The 18,779-nt window shown below is 35.0% G+C and overlaps 2 protein-coding genes across 5 annotated transcripts in view; both read right to left on the bottom strand.

Annotated features, from left to right (window-relative positions):
* The window catches only part of alpha-Man-Ia (alpha-Mannosidase class I a), a 923,832-nt gene that overhangs the window by 177,358 nt on the left and 727,695 nt on the right, over positions 1–18,779 (bottom strand). The gene's annotated exons all lie outside the window — the stretch shown is intronic.
* LOC105182716 (uncharacterized) lies at positions 7,438–18,425 on the bottom strand. 3 transcript variants are annotated; one of them, XM_025304320.1, is made up of 5 exons: positions 18,201–18,425; positions 17,424–17,514; positions 17,202–17,347; positions 14,364–14,496; positions 13,929–14,279 (listed from the first exon to the last, which is right to left on the bottom strand). In XM_025304320.1, exons 1-5 carry the CDS (start codon positions 18,296–18,298, stop codon positions 14,229–14,231), a joined length of 519 nt encoding a protein of 172 aa, XP_025160105.1. In that variant the 5' UTR covers positions 18,299–18,425; the 3' UTR covers positions 13,929–14,228. The 3 variants fall into 3 exon arrangements, with proteins under 3 accessions (XP_025160106.1, XP_025160105.1, XP_025160104.1); XM_025304321.1 differs by lacking the exons at positions 13,929–14,279; positions 14,364–14,496 and adding an exon at positions 7,438–7,859; XM_025304319.1 differs by having other exon boundaries at positions 14,237–14,496.

The following is an 18,779-nucleotide window of genomic DNA, read 5'->3' as shown; positions in this document are numbered from 1 at the left end:
TATTAGTTATTACCGCATGGAATAAATTACTATGAAGTAGGGTACGGCTGTGCTCACCATCTGAAAGGACACGTTGCACTGTTCATTAAATCCGCGTTAAAATTCAATTATTTCGCAATGTTGTGGGTTCAGTTCAGTTCAGTTCAGTTTGAATTTTACCGAAGCGAAGCCTTCCAGAGACGCGTCGATTATGCCGATGCATGTTAAAGAGACATTTTTCGTTTCTTTTCTCATCATGAATAATATCAATTTCTGCACTTGCAACGGTGCCGCGTACCACGTACGTGGTACGTTATAACTGTAATTATTTTATCATTACTCTCGTAAAACAATCGTAAAAATTCGAGAAGATTATACAATACAATTAATAATAAATTGTCTGTGCATTCGAAAGTCTCGGAATAATATATGACGCAATCGGTTCAAATTTACACGAATGTAATTACCGTTGGTGTTAAAAGCGCTACAAAATAAAGCACGATATAAATATAAACAAGATACGCACGTTATTCTGAGCAACTGTATCCCGTGTTCTGTTATTTCCTGGCTGCCGTAATTGGCGACGAACATACAAATCAAATTATTAATTATGAGTAGAGCGAATATGAACATCTCTCTGGTATTGTTTGCTAATGTTATTAGCTGACAAAACTGCAAAGGATAGAGTGCTTTTTGAAGTTCGATTAATTCACGATTAATTAGAATAAAAAAGAGATTTCACTCACTTGGAATAGATTGAGACTCAAAGTGAAGACGCCAACCAGAAGCAAAATAAAGAACATTGTCACAAATTCGGACGTTAAATTCTCGATAAACCTTCAATGGGAAATTGAATGTTGCATCTGTCACATTAATTTAAACGCGAATAACGCGAAAGTTTTCGGAAATTTTATTGATTGAATTGAAGGTAATCCCGCGATAAGCAATGTAAAGTTTAATATTACTGCACGGTGAAGCTGCGGCGATTAACGATAATTATTACGTTTACGTATAATTAATATATAAATACATTTTAATCGCACTTTTAAAATCCGTCGATATTCACGTCATCAAGCACAAGAGTTATTGAAATGCATTCGCACATATTTAATGTACATTCAACTATTTAACTCGTTTGATTTTGAGCTTTACCGAATTTACGATTCGCATAGCGTTTAATGAACAAAGGAAAAAGATTTGACGTATTTCTGTGTTAAACGTGCGGTGAGGATACGCTTCCGACAATAGTCGTGCCCAGAAAAAGAGTTGTTATATTAACATTAACAATCAGATTGGAATGAATCTTTCTGATTCCATAACAGTACCATAACAGTATCATTGAAACTATTCTATGTCGTACCGTTATTAATCATGAAATGTCCGATTTCCTTAAGTTCGATAGTCGATATCTCTGACATTTCACTTTTACAGTTCTTAGTTTTTTTTTTTATTATGAAGGTACATCATTACTCTTTCAAACGCATGTTTTGCTTTGTGATTATCTTTCGAGTTATCTTTATTACAGCAATTTTTGTATAACCACGGATAAGTAAAAAATTCGTGTTTGAAATATCAACAAAGTGTTTGGTAAAGATGTGACTAATGAACGCATAGTACATCGATACGAGGGTAGTCCCAGAAGTACCTGACCTGACGTATAGATAGCGGTTGTTGTTTGAAAAGAATGACTATGGTAGAAAGTACCAACCTTATAAAGTTCAAGTTTGAAGTTTAACGACGCTACGTTGTTTAGTATTTGTTTGGCAGCCATCAATAGTGAACGCTCTCATTGAATTTGTAAACATGGAAAAAATTGGTCATCGTTATGTGATACAATATTTCCATTTGGAAGGCCTCAGTCCAACCAATATCAAAGCGGAGCTAGATTCTACTCTGGGGGAGTCTGTTCCTTCGTTTACAACAGTAAAATATTGGGTGGCAGAGTTTAAACGAGGCCGTATGAGCTGCTGAGACGAACATCGTTGTGGTCGACCAAATAAGGTGAACTACGCCAGAAATGGTGAAGAAAATCCACAAAATGGTATTGGATGACCGTCGACTGAAAGTGCGCGAGTTAGCAGATATGGTAGGCATTTCAAAAAGTGCTGTACATCGCATATTGACTGAAAATTTGGACATGAGAAAGCTGTGCGCAAGATGAGTGCCGCGATTGGAACAAAAACAGCGTCGTGAGGATGTTTCAATCGAGTGTTTGGCGAAGTTTCGTAACAATAAAACCGAGTTTTTGCGTCGATTCATAACCATGGATGAAACATGGTTCCATCACTCTACACCTGAGACGAAGGAACAGTCAAAACAATAGACCAAGGTGGCTTGATGGCTATTGGAGGAGCTGGAAGATTCCCACTATAAACAGGGTATCGAAGCTATTGAACATCGCTGGGAAAAGTGTATTGAGCTAAAAGGAGACTATGTAGAGAAATAAAGGTATATTTTCCCAAATTTTTTGTGTTTTGCTAGTTAGGTCAGGTACTTCTGAGACTACCCTCGTAGTTTGAGAAGTTTCGTTCTGGCGATTTTAATTTTGAAAATAAGCCACATGGGTGACCTGAGACCAAGGTGAATAATGATGAGCTGAAAGCTACAGTGGAAGCGGATACATCTCAAACTACGCGTGAATTAGCAGCAAGGTTTAGCGTTACTATGCCAACAATATTGGATCATTTGAAACAAATCGGCAAGGTAAAGAAGCTGGATAGATAGGTTCCGCATGAATTAAATGAGCGTCAGAAGAGAAATCGTCTCGAAGATTGCCTTTCTTTACTATCATGACATAAAGGCGAACCATTTTTACATCGTATTGTTATGTGTGATGAAAAATAGGTTTCTTTCGACAATCGCAAGAGTTCGGCACAATGCACTATGAGCTGGAAGATCCGAAAAAAATGGCTAAAATACTAAAAGTGCTCTAATTGCTGTAAAATTTAATACTTGGGGATTTTGGGGGACGATGAATTCGAATCTAAATTTAGAATTGAGAAATTCAAAATGGCGTATCCAAGATGGCGCATGAGAATACTAAAAAAAGCTCCGATTGTGTTGAAGTTTGGTAGGTTTTTGGGAGTGTTAAATTTGAATGTAAAAATATAAAATAAATATAAACTTATTATATTAGTATAAGCATTCTTGTACGCCTGCAGATAGCTTATATATTTATAAATTACCGTAGGAGATTCGGAACTGAAGAGACCGAGTCAATACTGTGCTGATTATTGATATTGTAATAAAGTGAACTTCTTAGTTTTTTAATATAGATCCTTCAAAGTAAACAAAAATTCTAAGATTTCCAAAGAAAATTTTTCTTTGTTTTTTTTCTCACACTACTATAAAGACTAGATTTTTTATTTGTAAAGAGAAAATTCTCTCTAATTCTCGTATTTTATTTCGTTTGTGGTCATTTCGAGACGTTTTAATGACGTTCCAATAACGTGTAAAACGTCAATAATATGTCACAAGACGAAAAATACGTTGTAAATTAGATATTTAATCAATGTGAAACTGACGTCATTGACTTCAAAATCATGTATCTTTTACGCCATTTTGACGAAGCCTTGTTAGCTGACATACATTATTAATCGTGGTTATAATTACATATATACGGTTATTTCTTTTTTGCCACATTCGATTCGCCATTTTAAATTTTGAATTTTTGACATCTGATTTACTATCAGCGACCTCGGAAACCTACCAATATCAAATTTCAACACGATCAGAGTTTTATAGCATTTTTGTCCGCCATCTTGGATACGCCATTTTGAATTCTTAAATTTTGAGTTCAGGTTTGAGTTCAGCGCCTCAAAATCCTCGAGTACTAAATTTTAGTACTGGAGTTTTCTGTGAAATATTTTTAGTATTTAGCCACTTCACTGGTCTCACGGCTTCTTGTGCAAAACCATGAGTCTGTATGCAAAGTATCACGAATATCTCCATAAATTATGAAAGGTGGCAGCTGGTGATAGCTAATCTTATAGAATACATCTCAATGAATTCCACGGTACCTCAGAATTGAAGATACAAGGTGGAACCTCGGGGAACTTTTGATTGAAAAAATGTCTACTTTGATAAAATCATTAAATGCGCGTACAAACCATTATACTACTAAAACATATGCAAATATTTAAACAATTTTATGTGTTTAATTAACTCATACACACTTTAATAAGCAAACAAGAATATTACATTCAGATTTCAAACATTATGATTCGAGCTTCGTTAGATTATGACCAATAGAACAGTGTTACGGATAATGCCATATATTTTAACTTTAGAACTTTTTAGGAGAGAGGTGGTTTATCAAAATGCAATATAATTTCGTGAAAATGTGCTTCCAAGTATGTAAATTATGAGTAAATTATCCTCTCATGTAAACTTTAACTTCGACTTTTGGCTACATTTTCGGGTCTTCCAGCCCATAATGCAATGGTTGGATATAGATAAAGTGCCGAAACAGTCTGAAACCGAATATTCACCAAAAAAGCTAATGGTGTCTGTTTGGTGGTTCTGCGCTGGTATTATCCACTATAATTTCACGAAACTGGTCAATCGATTACAATGAGTGTCTGCTATAACCAACTGAACGAAATAATAAAGATATTTGCAATTAAACATTCGAGATTGGTCAATAGAGACAGACCGATCTTCTAGCCAGACAACGCTCGACCATATGTCGCACAAACAATGCTGCTCAAACTACAAAAGCTGGACTTGGAAACTTTTTGTCACCTACAGTGTTCACCAGATCTTGTCAACTGATTATCACTTCTTCTGGGCACTGGGCCAGTTCTCGCAAAGAAAAATATTCAATTCTCAACAAACTGTAGAAAACGTCTTCTGCGATTTCATTTACCTGCTTTTCAGGTTTCTTCATTGCTAGCATAAACAAGCTACCGTTAAGATGGCAAAACTGTGTCGACAGTTTAGGCGCATATTTTGATTAATTGTATTACTTCTAGTTTGAGATATAATAAATCATTATAATAACACACTATATTACTTCTAGTTTGAGATATAATAAATCATTATAATAACACACTATAATCACTATAAAAACATAATAAACTTTTAATTCGAAATCGGACATATCATATTTAATGACCTAATATTTTTATTTCAGGGACATGAATATTCGTTTTAATAACATTCCTTTCAATAATACTATCTATCGAATCAAAAAGATTTATTCCAATGAGACTGTTGATACAACAACCCTCTTTCTTTCCCTTCACTTTAAACATATAAACATGAAAAAAATATATATATACTATAAATATATATATATATATATACTATATATACTATAAAATATATATACTATAAAATATATATATATATATATTATACTATAGAACATATTAGAATACAAGCTTGAAGGTACCAACTTGGTGGCTTTTCGGTGGATAACAACTGCGTGCACAATCCTTCGATAAGACATTTTCTTTTAGGACTACGAGTCGCTAACATACTATTTTCGAACGCATACTCTATCCTGTGTCTGCAAGTACGGTCACGTATACTACAATTGAGATATGGAACTCGAAAAATGTCGTTTAACTTTCAAACTGTAATTCATTCGGAAGCAAAACGATCGCTGTATGCGGCGTGAAATTAATTTTAGTCATTACTATATTTTTGCACATTACAATGTGAGTATAAATGAGGACGTTTAAAGACGCTGTCCACACACAGTGAAAGTTAAGACGTCTTCAGGCGCTGCCCGGGGTCTAAAGGTTAACACTAGCGTTACCTGGCTATTTTGAAAAGCGCACACGCGTGATAGATGTATAACATAAATGTGGTACCCGTAGTGCTCAACGTGGTCGCTTCTATATAGCAGCATATAAGTTCATGCATGTAACATAGCGTAAAAATATTTGTCCTGACTGATAAAATATTCCGTGATCACGATGTGCTGACAGGGTCGTGATTCGTTTAATGGTAATATCACATCGAGGATCAACGGTAACATTTGAAATATTACGCCAAGAAGTATGAAGAATAGCAAAAAACTGTAAAAGAGTTATTATGAAAATGATGTCTGAATAAATGTCCATAAAACATACTATGTATAAACATAAAAGCACTTTTATTATTTTTAGTAGAAATATATCAGGTGCAATAAAAAATATAAATTATTTAAGAAAGTCATTCAAAATAACATCGAACATTATTTGTTTTGCATAAAAGAAGAATAAATGGAAAAATAGCGCGGGATATTATAATATTAATACAGAATATAAGGTAAGTAGAGAGTGATTCTTACACATTATCACTATCGTGATAAGCCTGGAAGTGGAAGCGTACTTTTTTAAAATGTCAACTTCTAATTTATCTTTCATCAAGTTTCTCTAGTCATCTCCGATTTCGTCCAGAAAGCGTTTCACCTGTTTATTTCATTTTCTCTTCTTTTATTTTACCCATAATTAGAAGGTGGTTTACATTCGCGACAAAATGAATGAACGGCTTGGCTACGCGAAACTTAAACTGTCTGCCTGAATAACAAATAGGCAATATTTCATCGTGACAAAGATATTTGGAAAAGTATACGCAAGTATCCTGAGGAGAAAGTCAAAATTATACTGTGTCGTTACAAGTACCAGCAACTGGAAATGACGTTTAAGATACATAATTATGCAACGTGTTTGTTTCTATTTCCATTACCATAAAATATGCTCCGCGGATCCACAATAATAAACGACGTTTTATTACATCTTCAGAACTGAATAAGATTATAAAAAAAAATATCTGACGAAATAGAGAAATGTTATTAAATGAAAAAGAAAAGAAGAAAGGAAGAAAGAAAAGAAGGAGAAAGAGATAGAGAAAGAGCGGTCACTTATTAAATAGTAATATTTATTAATGTTCATATTTAACGCGTTTCATCGTTTAGTTACAGTGATGTCATGAGACTACCGTTTATTATACCTACGCTATAATATATAATACGTTGTGAGAGTAAAAATAAATAGCGCATTCTGCAGTCGCACAAGATACGACTGTTGATAGGGCCATAAACCAAGTATCCGAAGAATAACTCAATTGAACTTGTAATATTGTATCTCGATTGCATACAACTCACAAGAGAGCCACGACGTAAATGCATAAGTTCTTGTATTGTTTCGTGTTATTTTTTTTTCTTTCTCTCTTGCAATTTTCTATGAATTACAAATGATCGATAATACGTACCTCATGCAAAGTGAGTATAACGTGTCGTGTAACGAGTAAAATACGTGTCTCTTATTTTTTTATACGTGTCCTATTTCATATTTAGGGGTTAAAATCACCCTTACAAGGTATATTGGTATACCTGATTTTCAGACAGTATATTTCAAAAACTATAAAAGATATAAAAAAATGTTTCAGTTAAAAGTTGTATGGTTTTTGACGCTCCTTACAACTGTGTAGTTAGATTTCTTAAAAATATTATATTTTTTATCTCCCCCTTCCATCATCTTTATTTTTGCAAATTGAAAATTTTTGTAATGACAAGAATTGTAGCATTTTTTAAGCTGAATTCAACCATATACAGCTTAATTTTGTTAAGTGAAATTATGATCAGTTTTTTGAGGTTAGGGACGATAAAGCTAGCAATTGTCCAATTCTGACCTCGGATTCGGATTCAGCGGATCAAAATACATAAGAATATACTTGTCTGGTTTTAGGCACTGACCACTTTTTTTTGTGGGGCTGTGTAATTAGGCGGAATTGCCTCAATTTCTAGTTGAGAACGATGTTTTCCTTTATACTGCCCATGAAAGAATATTGTCGTGTAGTCGCAGTTGCGATTTCTATTTTTCTAGCAACGAACGACATTTCAGTTCCGTTCGGCGCGTCAGACGTTACGCTTTTCATTTTGCGGCAAGCTATAAAGAACGACATGAGGCGTTCTTAAATAATAAATGTATTTGTCCATTTACACAATGGAACAGAACGGTGTCTTTTGCATTTATTTAAATCTAGTTGAATGTAGTCTTTCTCTTTTCAAAGCCGTACGTGTTGATGTTTGTCCTCGATACAAAGGTTAAATTGCCATACATATTGTACGTTCCTTTGAAAATTGCTCTCTCACTCATCATTTATTCTTTACTTACCGCAGAAAGGCGTACGGTAATTCGCGCATGGATAGGAGCTCTGAGGTTACTTACCTGAAAATGAAAAAAATATATATTGTTAGTAATGTATTCGTAACAGATATCGATAGTTATAGTAATATATAATAATAATGAAAGCGAAATATAAGAAAGGGTGTTTAAAAAAAAATGAATTCAGGACTTTAAGGCCAGATAGTACTCACAAAATGGAGGAAAACAGTTCTAATAAACATGGGTCGAAAAATTAATATTGTCGGAATTATGAACTATTATTTATTTTAATTAAAGCAAGTGACTTACTCGCTTCTGATGCTCTTTGTATGCTGGTATCTTTTGTATTCTCTGATATAAATTTCCGTGTCATCTATCGGTGAAGTATATACTTTAAAAGAATCCTTAAAAAAAATTCTCTTTACTCTTGCTCAGGATGTAAATAGACATCTATTGTTTTTTCATTTAAATATACGTTTCGCCAAACAATTGTTAATCATATATCCCGTGAATAGTGAACAGTTGTAGAGAGCTATCACAAAGTTTCCACGGTACGATCAAAATGACATCGTGCACTAATCAAGCATGCTGCACTAATCAAGAAATAGCATAAATGTATTTTGTATATAGTTATGCACCAAAAGCGAGTTAGTCGCTTGCATTAATTAAAATAAATATTTGTTTATAATTCCGACAGTATTAATTTTTCCACATATATTTATTAGGATTCTTTTCCTTCGTTTTATGAGTACCATCTACCCTTAAAGTACCTTGTACCCCTTTTTTTAAATATTGTGTATATAATCTCAGAAACAACCTACACAGCAGAAATATTCAAAATATATCACAGAGATATTCTGAAGATATCGTGATATTCTTAGAATATCCCTGTGATGTATTTTGAACATTTCTGCTGTATGGGAATATTATATATTCGCATCAAATTCGTATGTGCAACGTTCTCTCTCATTGTTAAGCATCCTAACAACTTTTATGTCCAGCTAAATCGAGATGTATTAGTCAGCAATCGCAAGGAGTCGGATAAAAATACCATCTGAAGTGCGTTACGGTTGATGACTAATATCACCGAAGGTAAAACTGAGGACGTACTAGCGTGAGAACAAGCGCGGTGTGTAGCACATTAATTAACATTACTAACTCCATTTGTAACCCCTTGCATTTTCCACACGCAGGGCAAAGCAGGGCTTTCCGACAAGGGGGCGAATTGTTTCGATTGTTTTGTCTACGAAAAGGGATCACTCCCTTTAGCAAAACATACCATGATGTTCTCACATTTATTTTTACTGTACTCGAGACGAGTGGCCTGATACAATAGAATGATTATTTTTATTTTTATTGTTAACTTTAGTACTATTTAGACGGCCATAGGTTTTTCAGCTATACTATTCCTATGAAATGTCGAACACACTACCGATCGATGGGTAAAAGTTTCTCTGTTGCACTTTTCTAGTAAAAAGCAATAGAAATTTTCGCATATGCACGAAAGTTATTTGACGTAGCACAAATCTTTAAAAAATGACCTCGAAAGAAAAAAATTTTTCTGTCCTCATAATTGCTTTCTTAACGATGCAATTTTTCTTTGAACATTCCTTCGTATCATCAAAAATAAGTGAGAAATTTAAGATGCTCGATTTAAGTGGACATCCTGTATATAATTTCAGAAACAACATTATAAATTTGCGTCAAATTCGTACATGCAACGTTCTTTTCCGTTGTCAAGCATCCTAATAATTTTCATGTTCAGATAAATCGAAGTGTACCAGTCAGCAATCGCAAAGGGTCGGATAAAAGTACCATTCGAGATGCACTACGAATGATGACTAATACCAGTGAGGGTAAAGTTGATGATTATGTAGTAGCGTGAGAACAAGCGTAGTGTGCAGCATATCAATTAACGTTATTAACTTCTTTTGTAACCCTTGCGTCTTTTACACGCAAAGAGAAACTTTCCCGACGAGGAGGTAAACTGTTTCGATTATTTTGTCTACGGAAAGGGATTTCTCCCTTTAGCGAAACATACTACGATGTTCTCACATTTATTTTCACTGTACTCGAGACAGGTTGCTTGATGCAGTGGAGTGGAATGTTATTTTCATTGTTAACTCTAGTACTGTTTAGACGGCTATAGGTCTTTCGAATATACTACTCGTATACGAAATGTCGAACACACTACTGTTCGACATGTAAGAACTTCTCCGTTACACTTTTCCAGTAAAAAGCAATAGGAATTTTCGCATATGTACGAAAATTACTTGACGTGGCACAAATCTGTAACTTGAAGAAATAATTATTCACATTAGAGATTATATCTAAAATGAAATAGGAAACTATAGCGAGCCTTGTCTGCGCAGTGCATATGAAGGTTACGACATTCGGACACGAACTACGACATAGAAGAAGAAGAAATGAGAAACCACGGTGCAAGTTGTCATCACTTCTTTAAGAAAGTGAAAGATGTTTCTTATGACCCCATAAGAGTAATAATCAACATTTATTGTTTGCATGCAACACGAGTTGCATTCGGTTGTCAAGCGTAAGAAATGTAAAAAGTAATAAAAAATGATTGAAGGTTTGAAAGCATTAATAAATCGTTAATACTTTATTTTGATCCATATATTTCTAATAATTTCTAATATGAAGCCGTAAAAGCCGTTACATGAACGTAACAGTATAGTAATATTCCTCGACTAAATACATGTCGCATCGACGGTGAGATGCGACTAATCAGCTCTCAGACTTTACCAGGATATTCTCATCGATTCAGTCCTTCTTCATTTAGAAATTATCTGTGAGTGTTACAGCATATTAATATTGAATGGGATATTTGTCACAATGTGCAGCTCGAGCGGATGCGACATGCAGTGAGAGTCTTCGAGAAGAAAGAGATAAAGGCGGTGAAAACATCTCTTGATGGGCGTTTCACAAGTGAAAGAGAAAAAAGTCAATTATCTAGATTGCTACGGTATTTTCTCCTCCGCTCATTGAGAGACAATATATGTATCGAACGACACATTAGATTTTTCTCAATTATCGAGCGCTGCGATATTCGAACATAATCCGCGAAACGATAAATTAACAGTTTTAACTTTGTTGTGTTAAAACTTTGTTGTGTTTTCAACATTTCACCATATTCCTCTAAGACGCAAGTTTTCCGCAACGATCGCCACTTGGTAATGTAATCGTTGCTCCAGTTGATCGGGATGTCCGTTCGTTCTTTCGACGATTGTATATTGACGTTGGTACATAGAGTGTCTCAGAAGTGAATGTGCATTTTTATTTTAATACGCTGTATCCCACAGTTTTGGAAAGGATACGGGTCGTCGAGCAGCAAGCCGAGAGATCGAGATTGATAATAATTCCTTCCTTCCTCGAAAGTCGTTATTATTGTGTAGAATATATCACCGTGAAATAAGATACGGCCGTACTCGTCAGCTGAATAGACACACACATACACATGTTGCGCCGTTCCTTAGAATTCACACTAAAGCTCGATGCTTTCATTACGAGAAGTTTTGAGTTTTACCGAAGCGAAACATTCTAAGGACGCGACGAATATATCGCTGCATGTTAAAGTGACATTTCTTATTCCTTTTTGCATTATGACCAAGAGTAATTTCTGCGTTCGCAACGGTGCTGCGTACCACGGTACATTGTAGCTGCGACATTTTTTGCTTTAATGTATTTTTCACAAAGTCGATCGTAGGACTAAGGAAAGCTTAAAAACAACTGCACGATGTAATTAAGGTTAAGTTAATCGTATGATTAAGAATCTCGGGATGTCTTACGGCGTAGCAATTAATTCGAATGAAATTTTTACTGCAGCGGATATAGCCGCCGTTAATGATTGGGAATACCGTGGAAAACGTCGCAATTGATTAATTTAATGGGAATACTCACGTTGTGTTGAACAGTTCTGTCCCGTGTTCTGTTATTTCCTGACTTCCGTAATTAGAGATAAACATGTAGACAAAGTGAGTCATTACTAATATAGCGAATATGATTATCTCGTTAATGTTATCCATTAATAATATCAGATGAAGCAGCTACGGTAGAGGGAGCATGGATTCCTAAAGTGTGCGATCCTAAAGTAATTACGCAATTAATATCGGAGCGGCGATGTTACTCACTTGAAAAAGTCAGTTCTATTTTGCTATTGCTTTTTACAGAATTTTAGGAAGGGGAAAAATGTTTCTCATGACATGAGAATGTTATAATCAACATCAATTGTTGACGTATAATTTGAGTTGCGTTCAATTGTCAAACGTAAGAAATATAATAACTAATAAATAATAATTGAAGGAGTTTGAAAGTACGAGTAAATTATTATCTTATTCTGATCTATATATGTATTGTAAACCTAGAAAAATTAGAACCTGGAAAAATTACTCCCCCTTTAAATTATATGTGGTGAATTTACAATAAGACCACGTCGCAATAGAATTTACGTTAATATAATAAAATTTTTCAATAGTATATTTATAATTGAATTATCTTATTTATATGTGCAAAATTAATTATTATTGGTTTTGTGATCTCTTTCTCCTCTTTTGCAATGGATATTTAAAGTTTAAATTTAAATTTAAATTCAATATAATTAAATATATTAAATTTAATATATCATTTAAAACTTCTATTTGTTCTACGTATATTATCATGACTAATGTATACTCAGTTTATTTAATTAATTTATAATTTTCAGGTAGATTTAAACGTAAATAACATACTTCTTCACATATTCACAATTTCTTCACAATTTTTTCTTAGGTACATCAATTAACACACGCACACACACGTGCGCGTGCATGCACCCACGTACAATCGCACACGCACCTAGGTATCCTCACACCTAGGCCACGCACACATACATAATATCCCAAAAGTTTCAGAACGGTCAAATATCTTGAAAATATTAGAGAAACATTTTAGAAAAAAACATTTCATATAAAATATTACATAGTTTGTAGAATTTCAAATAACGCATTATATAAATATTGTATATTAATATGATCTTGAACATAGTGCTATTAAAGTCATACAAAAATAATTTTTAAATTTTTAAATGGAAACCTCCATTTTTTATTATATCATCTTTTTTGTCAATTAATTTGAAATTTTTCCTAAAATATTTTGCATTTGCCTAATTTTTTTCAGATATTTATTGAAAACTTGGTTTTTTTCAATGTTTAGCTTATGATATATTGCTAATTATTTGTAAAAAAAAATGGGGATATTAGACTTTTTTATTTCTATTTGGTCTCAAGAATATGCTATAATAATAGTGCTCTAACTTTGTTAACTTGATGCTTTTGAAATTTTTAAAGATCAATCAATGTATTACGTGAGCTGAATTACAGCTAATAAACTGATGAGATGTTATCTGTTATGATATCTAATACTTGGAGAAAAACTTTATTGATTATATAATGATTATGTAGTAATATTCCTCGACCAAATACATGTCGCATTGATGATGAGATGCGACTAACTAGCGAACCAGCTTCCAGACTTTGTCAGGATATTCTTATCAGCTCAATTTTTCTTCATTTAGAAATTATATGTGAGTGTTGCAAGCGTATTGAACGATTGATATTTGCCACAATGTGCAGTTCGAGCGGATGTTGTGAGTACTTCGAGAAAGAGGGAAATGTAGTGAAAACATCTCTCGATGAACGTTTCATGAGAAAAGAAGAAAAGGTCAATTATTTAGATTGCTGCTATATTTTCTCCTCAGCTCATTGGGAGACAATATCGCTCTATGTTTTCACTTTTCTCGTCTTCCGTTCAAATTGGTGATAATGTTGCGATATGTATCGGATGACATATTAGTCTTTTAATTTCGTTAATTTTTCAACATTTCACTATATTCCGTTCATATTCATTCCTCTGAGATGCACGTCTTCCGCAACAACCGTCACCTGCTAATATAATGATTACTCTAGCTGACCGGGATGTTCGTTCGTTCTTTCGACGATTGCATACTGATGTTAGTGCACAGAATGTCTCAGGAATGAAGATGCGTTTTTATTTAATATATTATATTCAATAGCCTTGGAACGAATACAAGTCGTCGAACAGCGAGTCGAGAGAAAGATCGAGATTAATAACAATTCCTTCCTTCCTCGAAAATCGTTATCGCGTTGAATATATCACCGTGAAGTAAGATACGGCCGTGCTTATCAGCTAAAAAGACACACACAATGCACCATTTGTTAGATTCACGTTGAAGCTCGATACTTTCATTATGCGAGAAGTTTTGAATTTTACCGAAGTGAGACATTCCAGGGACGCTATAAATATGCCGCCGCATGTTAAAGTGACGTTTCTTGTTCCTTTTTGCATTATGATCAAGAGTAATTTCTGCGTTCGTAACGGCGCTGCGTACCATGGTACATTGTAGCTGCAATTTTTTTTATTCTTTTAACGTACTTCTCACAAAGTCGATTATAGACTAGAGAAAACTTAAAAATCATTGTCTGATGTATTAGGTGCCAAACTTAATTTCCGACTCTCATGAATACAGAGTGCGGCGCCAAAATTCGGACAAATTAAACATTTTTTTGAAACATAATTTTTATTGCAAAAATGGAGAAGTTTATAATTAGTTTTTTTACTAAATTGTTTGTTAGGTCATAAAGAACACATTTACTCAATATAACCCCCTTCTGCTTGCATGATCGCCTCCATTCTCGGTCTGAAGCGTTTGCAGGCCCGTTTTAATGAGTCACAGTCCATATGATTGCCAATGGGCCAATGCTGCTTCAATAGCGGCTCTCAATGATGCGACGTTTGGATGTCTGGACTTGTTAGTAACCCCTTCAACCACGCTCCACACATAGAAGTCCAAAGGACTTAAATCTGGGCTGTTGGGAGGCCAAAATTCTTTGGATCAAAACATGTCGACGTTGTCCGATAACCAATTTTGCACCAAATTACTTGTGTGTGCGGGCGCACTGTCCTGCTGGAAAACATACGGCTTTCCAGACGATACAGTTTCCATCTACGGCTTTACCACATTTATTAGAACATGCAAATACACTTCTTTTGTGACATTTTCCCCTTTGTTAAAGAAATGCGGTGGCATGACATCACCCTCACTGGACACAACATTTAGCACGTGAACATTCGCCGGAAATTTCTTTCTGGAAACAATGGGGACATCTTCAGAATCATGGGCGAGTCAGCGATCATTCCTTCGATTGATTTTCGCATCGACAGTAAAAAATTTTCGTCAGAAAAAAACCTGAGGCGTCCGGCAGCATTGTTTCGTAAAGAACACAAAAGCAGGTTACAGCGCTCAACTCGCTTTGTCCTGGCAGCTGCGGAAAGCATCTGTCTCACTTTAATTGTATAAGACTTGTAGCGGAGATCCTCCTCGACGATTCGACGCATAGTTTTCTTTACTCGACAACCGACGACAATTTTCGAATCGACTGCCCTGAATACTCAAAAATCAGCTCCTGAACCCGTTGAATGATTTCGGGCGTCCTGACAACACGCTCCTTCGAGTGAGTTTTCCTTGCCGGTGTTGTAAAACCTTCGTTGGACTTTTTCAACTCGTTATACTTCGCGATGATACACAGTCGATCTTAGGTACCCGAAGAATCGAATGATTTCTGTCGCTGAGCGCCCAGCGCGAACACTATTGATAATCGCGGCTCGTCCGCACTTGGTTTCAACATTGCGACTGTTTCGAGGTTATGAATGTTTAGTACATGCGTCAAGCTATTTGGACGCCAATCGCGACCTCTCGAAGTGGTATAGAACGGCGGGAAATTCAAATTGAATTTTGTCCGGATTTTGGCGCCGCACCCTGTAGATGGCATCAACAACGAATGTTGTGACTCACAGCGCAAAGGAGGCTTGATATGTTCCCATAATATTCAATACATAATGACCTATTTTATTCGATAGAAAATGGAATGTGATAAAGAGTTTTTTCGATATGTTATTCTTCACTACTATGATTTGAAGAAAATTCCTACTGAAATTCATCAATTACTCAGTGAATCTTATAGTGATGTTACTCCATCGAAAACAACTTGCAAAGAATGGTTTCAACAATTGAAAAATGATGATTTTAATATGAAAGACGAACCACATCCAGGGCAGCCAAAAAAGTTTGTTTTGCACGCCGAATTGCATTATTGAAAGAAACTTCATCTCAAACGATCAAAGAATTATCAGAAGTATTAAATGTCACCGACGGCAGTATTTCTAAACGTTTACACGCCATGAAAAAGATTCATAAAGAAAGAATATGAGTGCCACACGAATTGACTGATGTTGTAATCTCTAATCGTCTTTTCATTGCTAGTTGTTTGTTCGTAAGATATAAAAAAGCAGTTTTGTGTGGCAAATCGTGATCGCCGATAAAAAATAGATCTATTACGATAATTCGAAACGCAAAAAGTCATAGGTAGTGCCGGACCAACCATCAATGCTCGAGTGGAATATTCATGAGCACAAGATAATATTGTATATTTGGTAAGATCATGAAGGAGCATAGTGTATCATAAGCTACTGAAATAAAATGAAACAATCATAGACGACCGCTATCAATGACAATTGAAACGAGGCATTGATGCGAAAAAGGTCATCAATTGTTAGCAATAATCGAGGAAAAATTATTCCTTTGCAGGACAATGCTCGGCACATATTGCAAAAATCATTCAAAAAGCACTGACAAAGTTTGAATGGAAAGTTCTCCCAAAGTCAATGAAATAAAAGAAATGGGTGAATGATTGGATCGCTTCAAAAGACATTCTACCAAAACAAAAAGCGTTGAAAAAAAGTTTTATCGACGCGCAATCAACTTTTGCCAAAAGAATAGAAAAAGTCATAGAAAATGATAGAAAATATTTTGATTAATGTATTCATTCACTTTGTTATTGAAATAAATGAGTTTTTAAGCAGAACGAAGTCAGAAATTAAGATCGATATCTAATAATTAATGTTACTTTAATCATACGACTGAGAAAATCTCGGGATACTTTATTATGTAGCAGTTAATTCAAACAAAATTTCTTTGAAGCGGATACTGTCGCTCCTGATGACTAGGAATACTGTGGAAAACGTCGCAATTGATTCCTAGAGAATACTCACGTTGTTCTGAATAGCTCTGTCCCGTGTTCCAACATTTCCTGGCCTCCGTAATTAGGGATAAACATGTAGCCGAAGTGCGTCATTAATAATACAGCAAATATGAACAACTCGTTGATGTTATCCATTAATATTATCAATTGAAGGAACTACAGCAGAGTGAGCGTAACTTCTTAAAATACGAAATGCAATTAAATGAAAGATCGGAGCGGAGACGTTACTCACTCGAAAAAGGTTAAGGCTGAGAGAACTGACGCCGATTATGATCAAAAGCGTATACGGTGCCATAATGTCAGACTTTAAATATTCAACGAACCTTTGAAAAGAAATCGAATATCGCAACATTGTTATATTGGCTTGTAGCACGAATAATGCAAAAAGATTTTTAAATATTACAGTCGGATCACACACAAGTCGTTTTTAATACGAAAAATACTGATAAATTGAAAAGAAAAAAATGGTGAAATCAACGAAATTTTGCTTGAACGAACAAGATTTGTTCCAGCGAATGTTTGGTCAATTGAATCAATTGTAGGAAAAATGATGATAAAGGAAAAGGGAAATATATTGAATATTATGTGAAGTATAAAAAACGGCAAAACGGGTCAACATCACGATTACGTCTTCTAACGAACTACACTACTACTTAAGCGCCACCGCGGCGACTTCTTTAAAAGCGAAACGGTAAATGGAATGAAGCCTCAAGGTTTCAGCGCGCGAGAGATACAAATAGAAGAAAGCATAAGAAAGATCTTACAATAACATAAAATAAATGAAATCTATTATTTCCTACATAATTGTACAATGATCACTTATCAACTGATTCAACGATTGCGAGTTCGTTAGCAGTTATATTAACGCAACGTGTAGTCGATGCGTCCACACGTAATTTATTCAATGTTTATTCGATATTTGTTTAAACGAGAATGATCACCGATTTCGTTGATTTAACCACTTTTTTCTTAATCTACTGGCAGTATCACCAAGCATAGGAATACCAACTTTGCGGCTCGCTGATGAATAACGACTGCGTGCACGATCCTCCGATGGAGAAAATATTCTTTTGCAGGAGCAGGAATCAACAACACATTATTCTCCATCGCATTCTCTATACGGTAGCTGAAAATTTGTTCCCATATACACCGGTCGGTACAAGTGGCCGCGAAACAGATGCATTTAACATTAGCATTACCTGGTTATTTTGAAAAGCGCACATGCATGATGGATGTACATCATAAGTGTCGCAACGGTGCTGCATGTGGCGAACATCCCTATACTGCCGGTTACAATCTCGTGCATTACAAGAGCGTAGAAATATTTGTCCTGGTTGACAAAGTATTCCGTGTCTGTGACAAGTTTACGTGGTCTCGATTCGTTAAGCGGTGACACGATATCCAGGATTATCGGTAAAAATTGAAACACCCCGCAAATAATTATGCCGAAATAGCAAAACACTGAGAAAAACGTGTTAAGTGAAATTTTAATTCAGTTATATATAGTTCATCCCTGAAAAATTATCCAAATATGTCCGACCGTAATTTGCATCACCATTTATCTAATCTGAGAGAACGTATACCGACA

The sequence above is a fragment of the Harpegnathos saltator genome, unplaced genomic scaffold (assembly GCF_003227715.2).
Source record: "Harpegnathos saltator strain DR-91 unplaced genomic scaffold, Hsal_v8.6 scaffold60, whole genome shotgun sequence".
Lineage (NCBI taxonomy): Eukaryota > Metazoa > Arthropoda > Insecta > Hymenoptera > Formicidae > Harpegnathos > Harpegnathos saltator.
The sequence above is the reverse complement of the archived record's forward strand: the minus strand, read 5'-3'. Positions and strand labels throughout refer to the sequence as shown.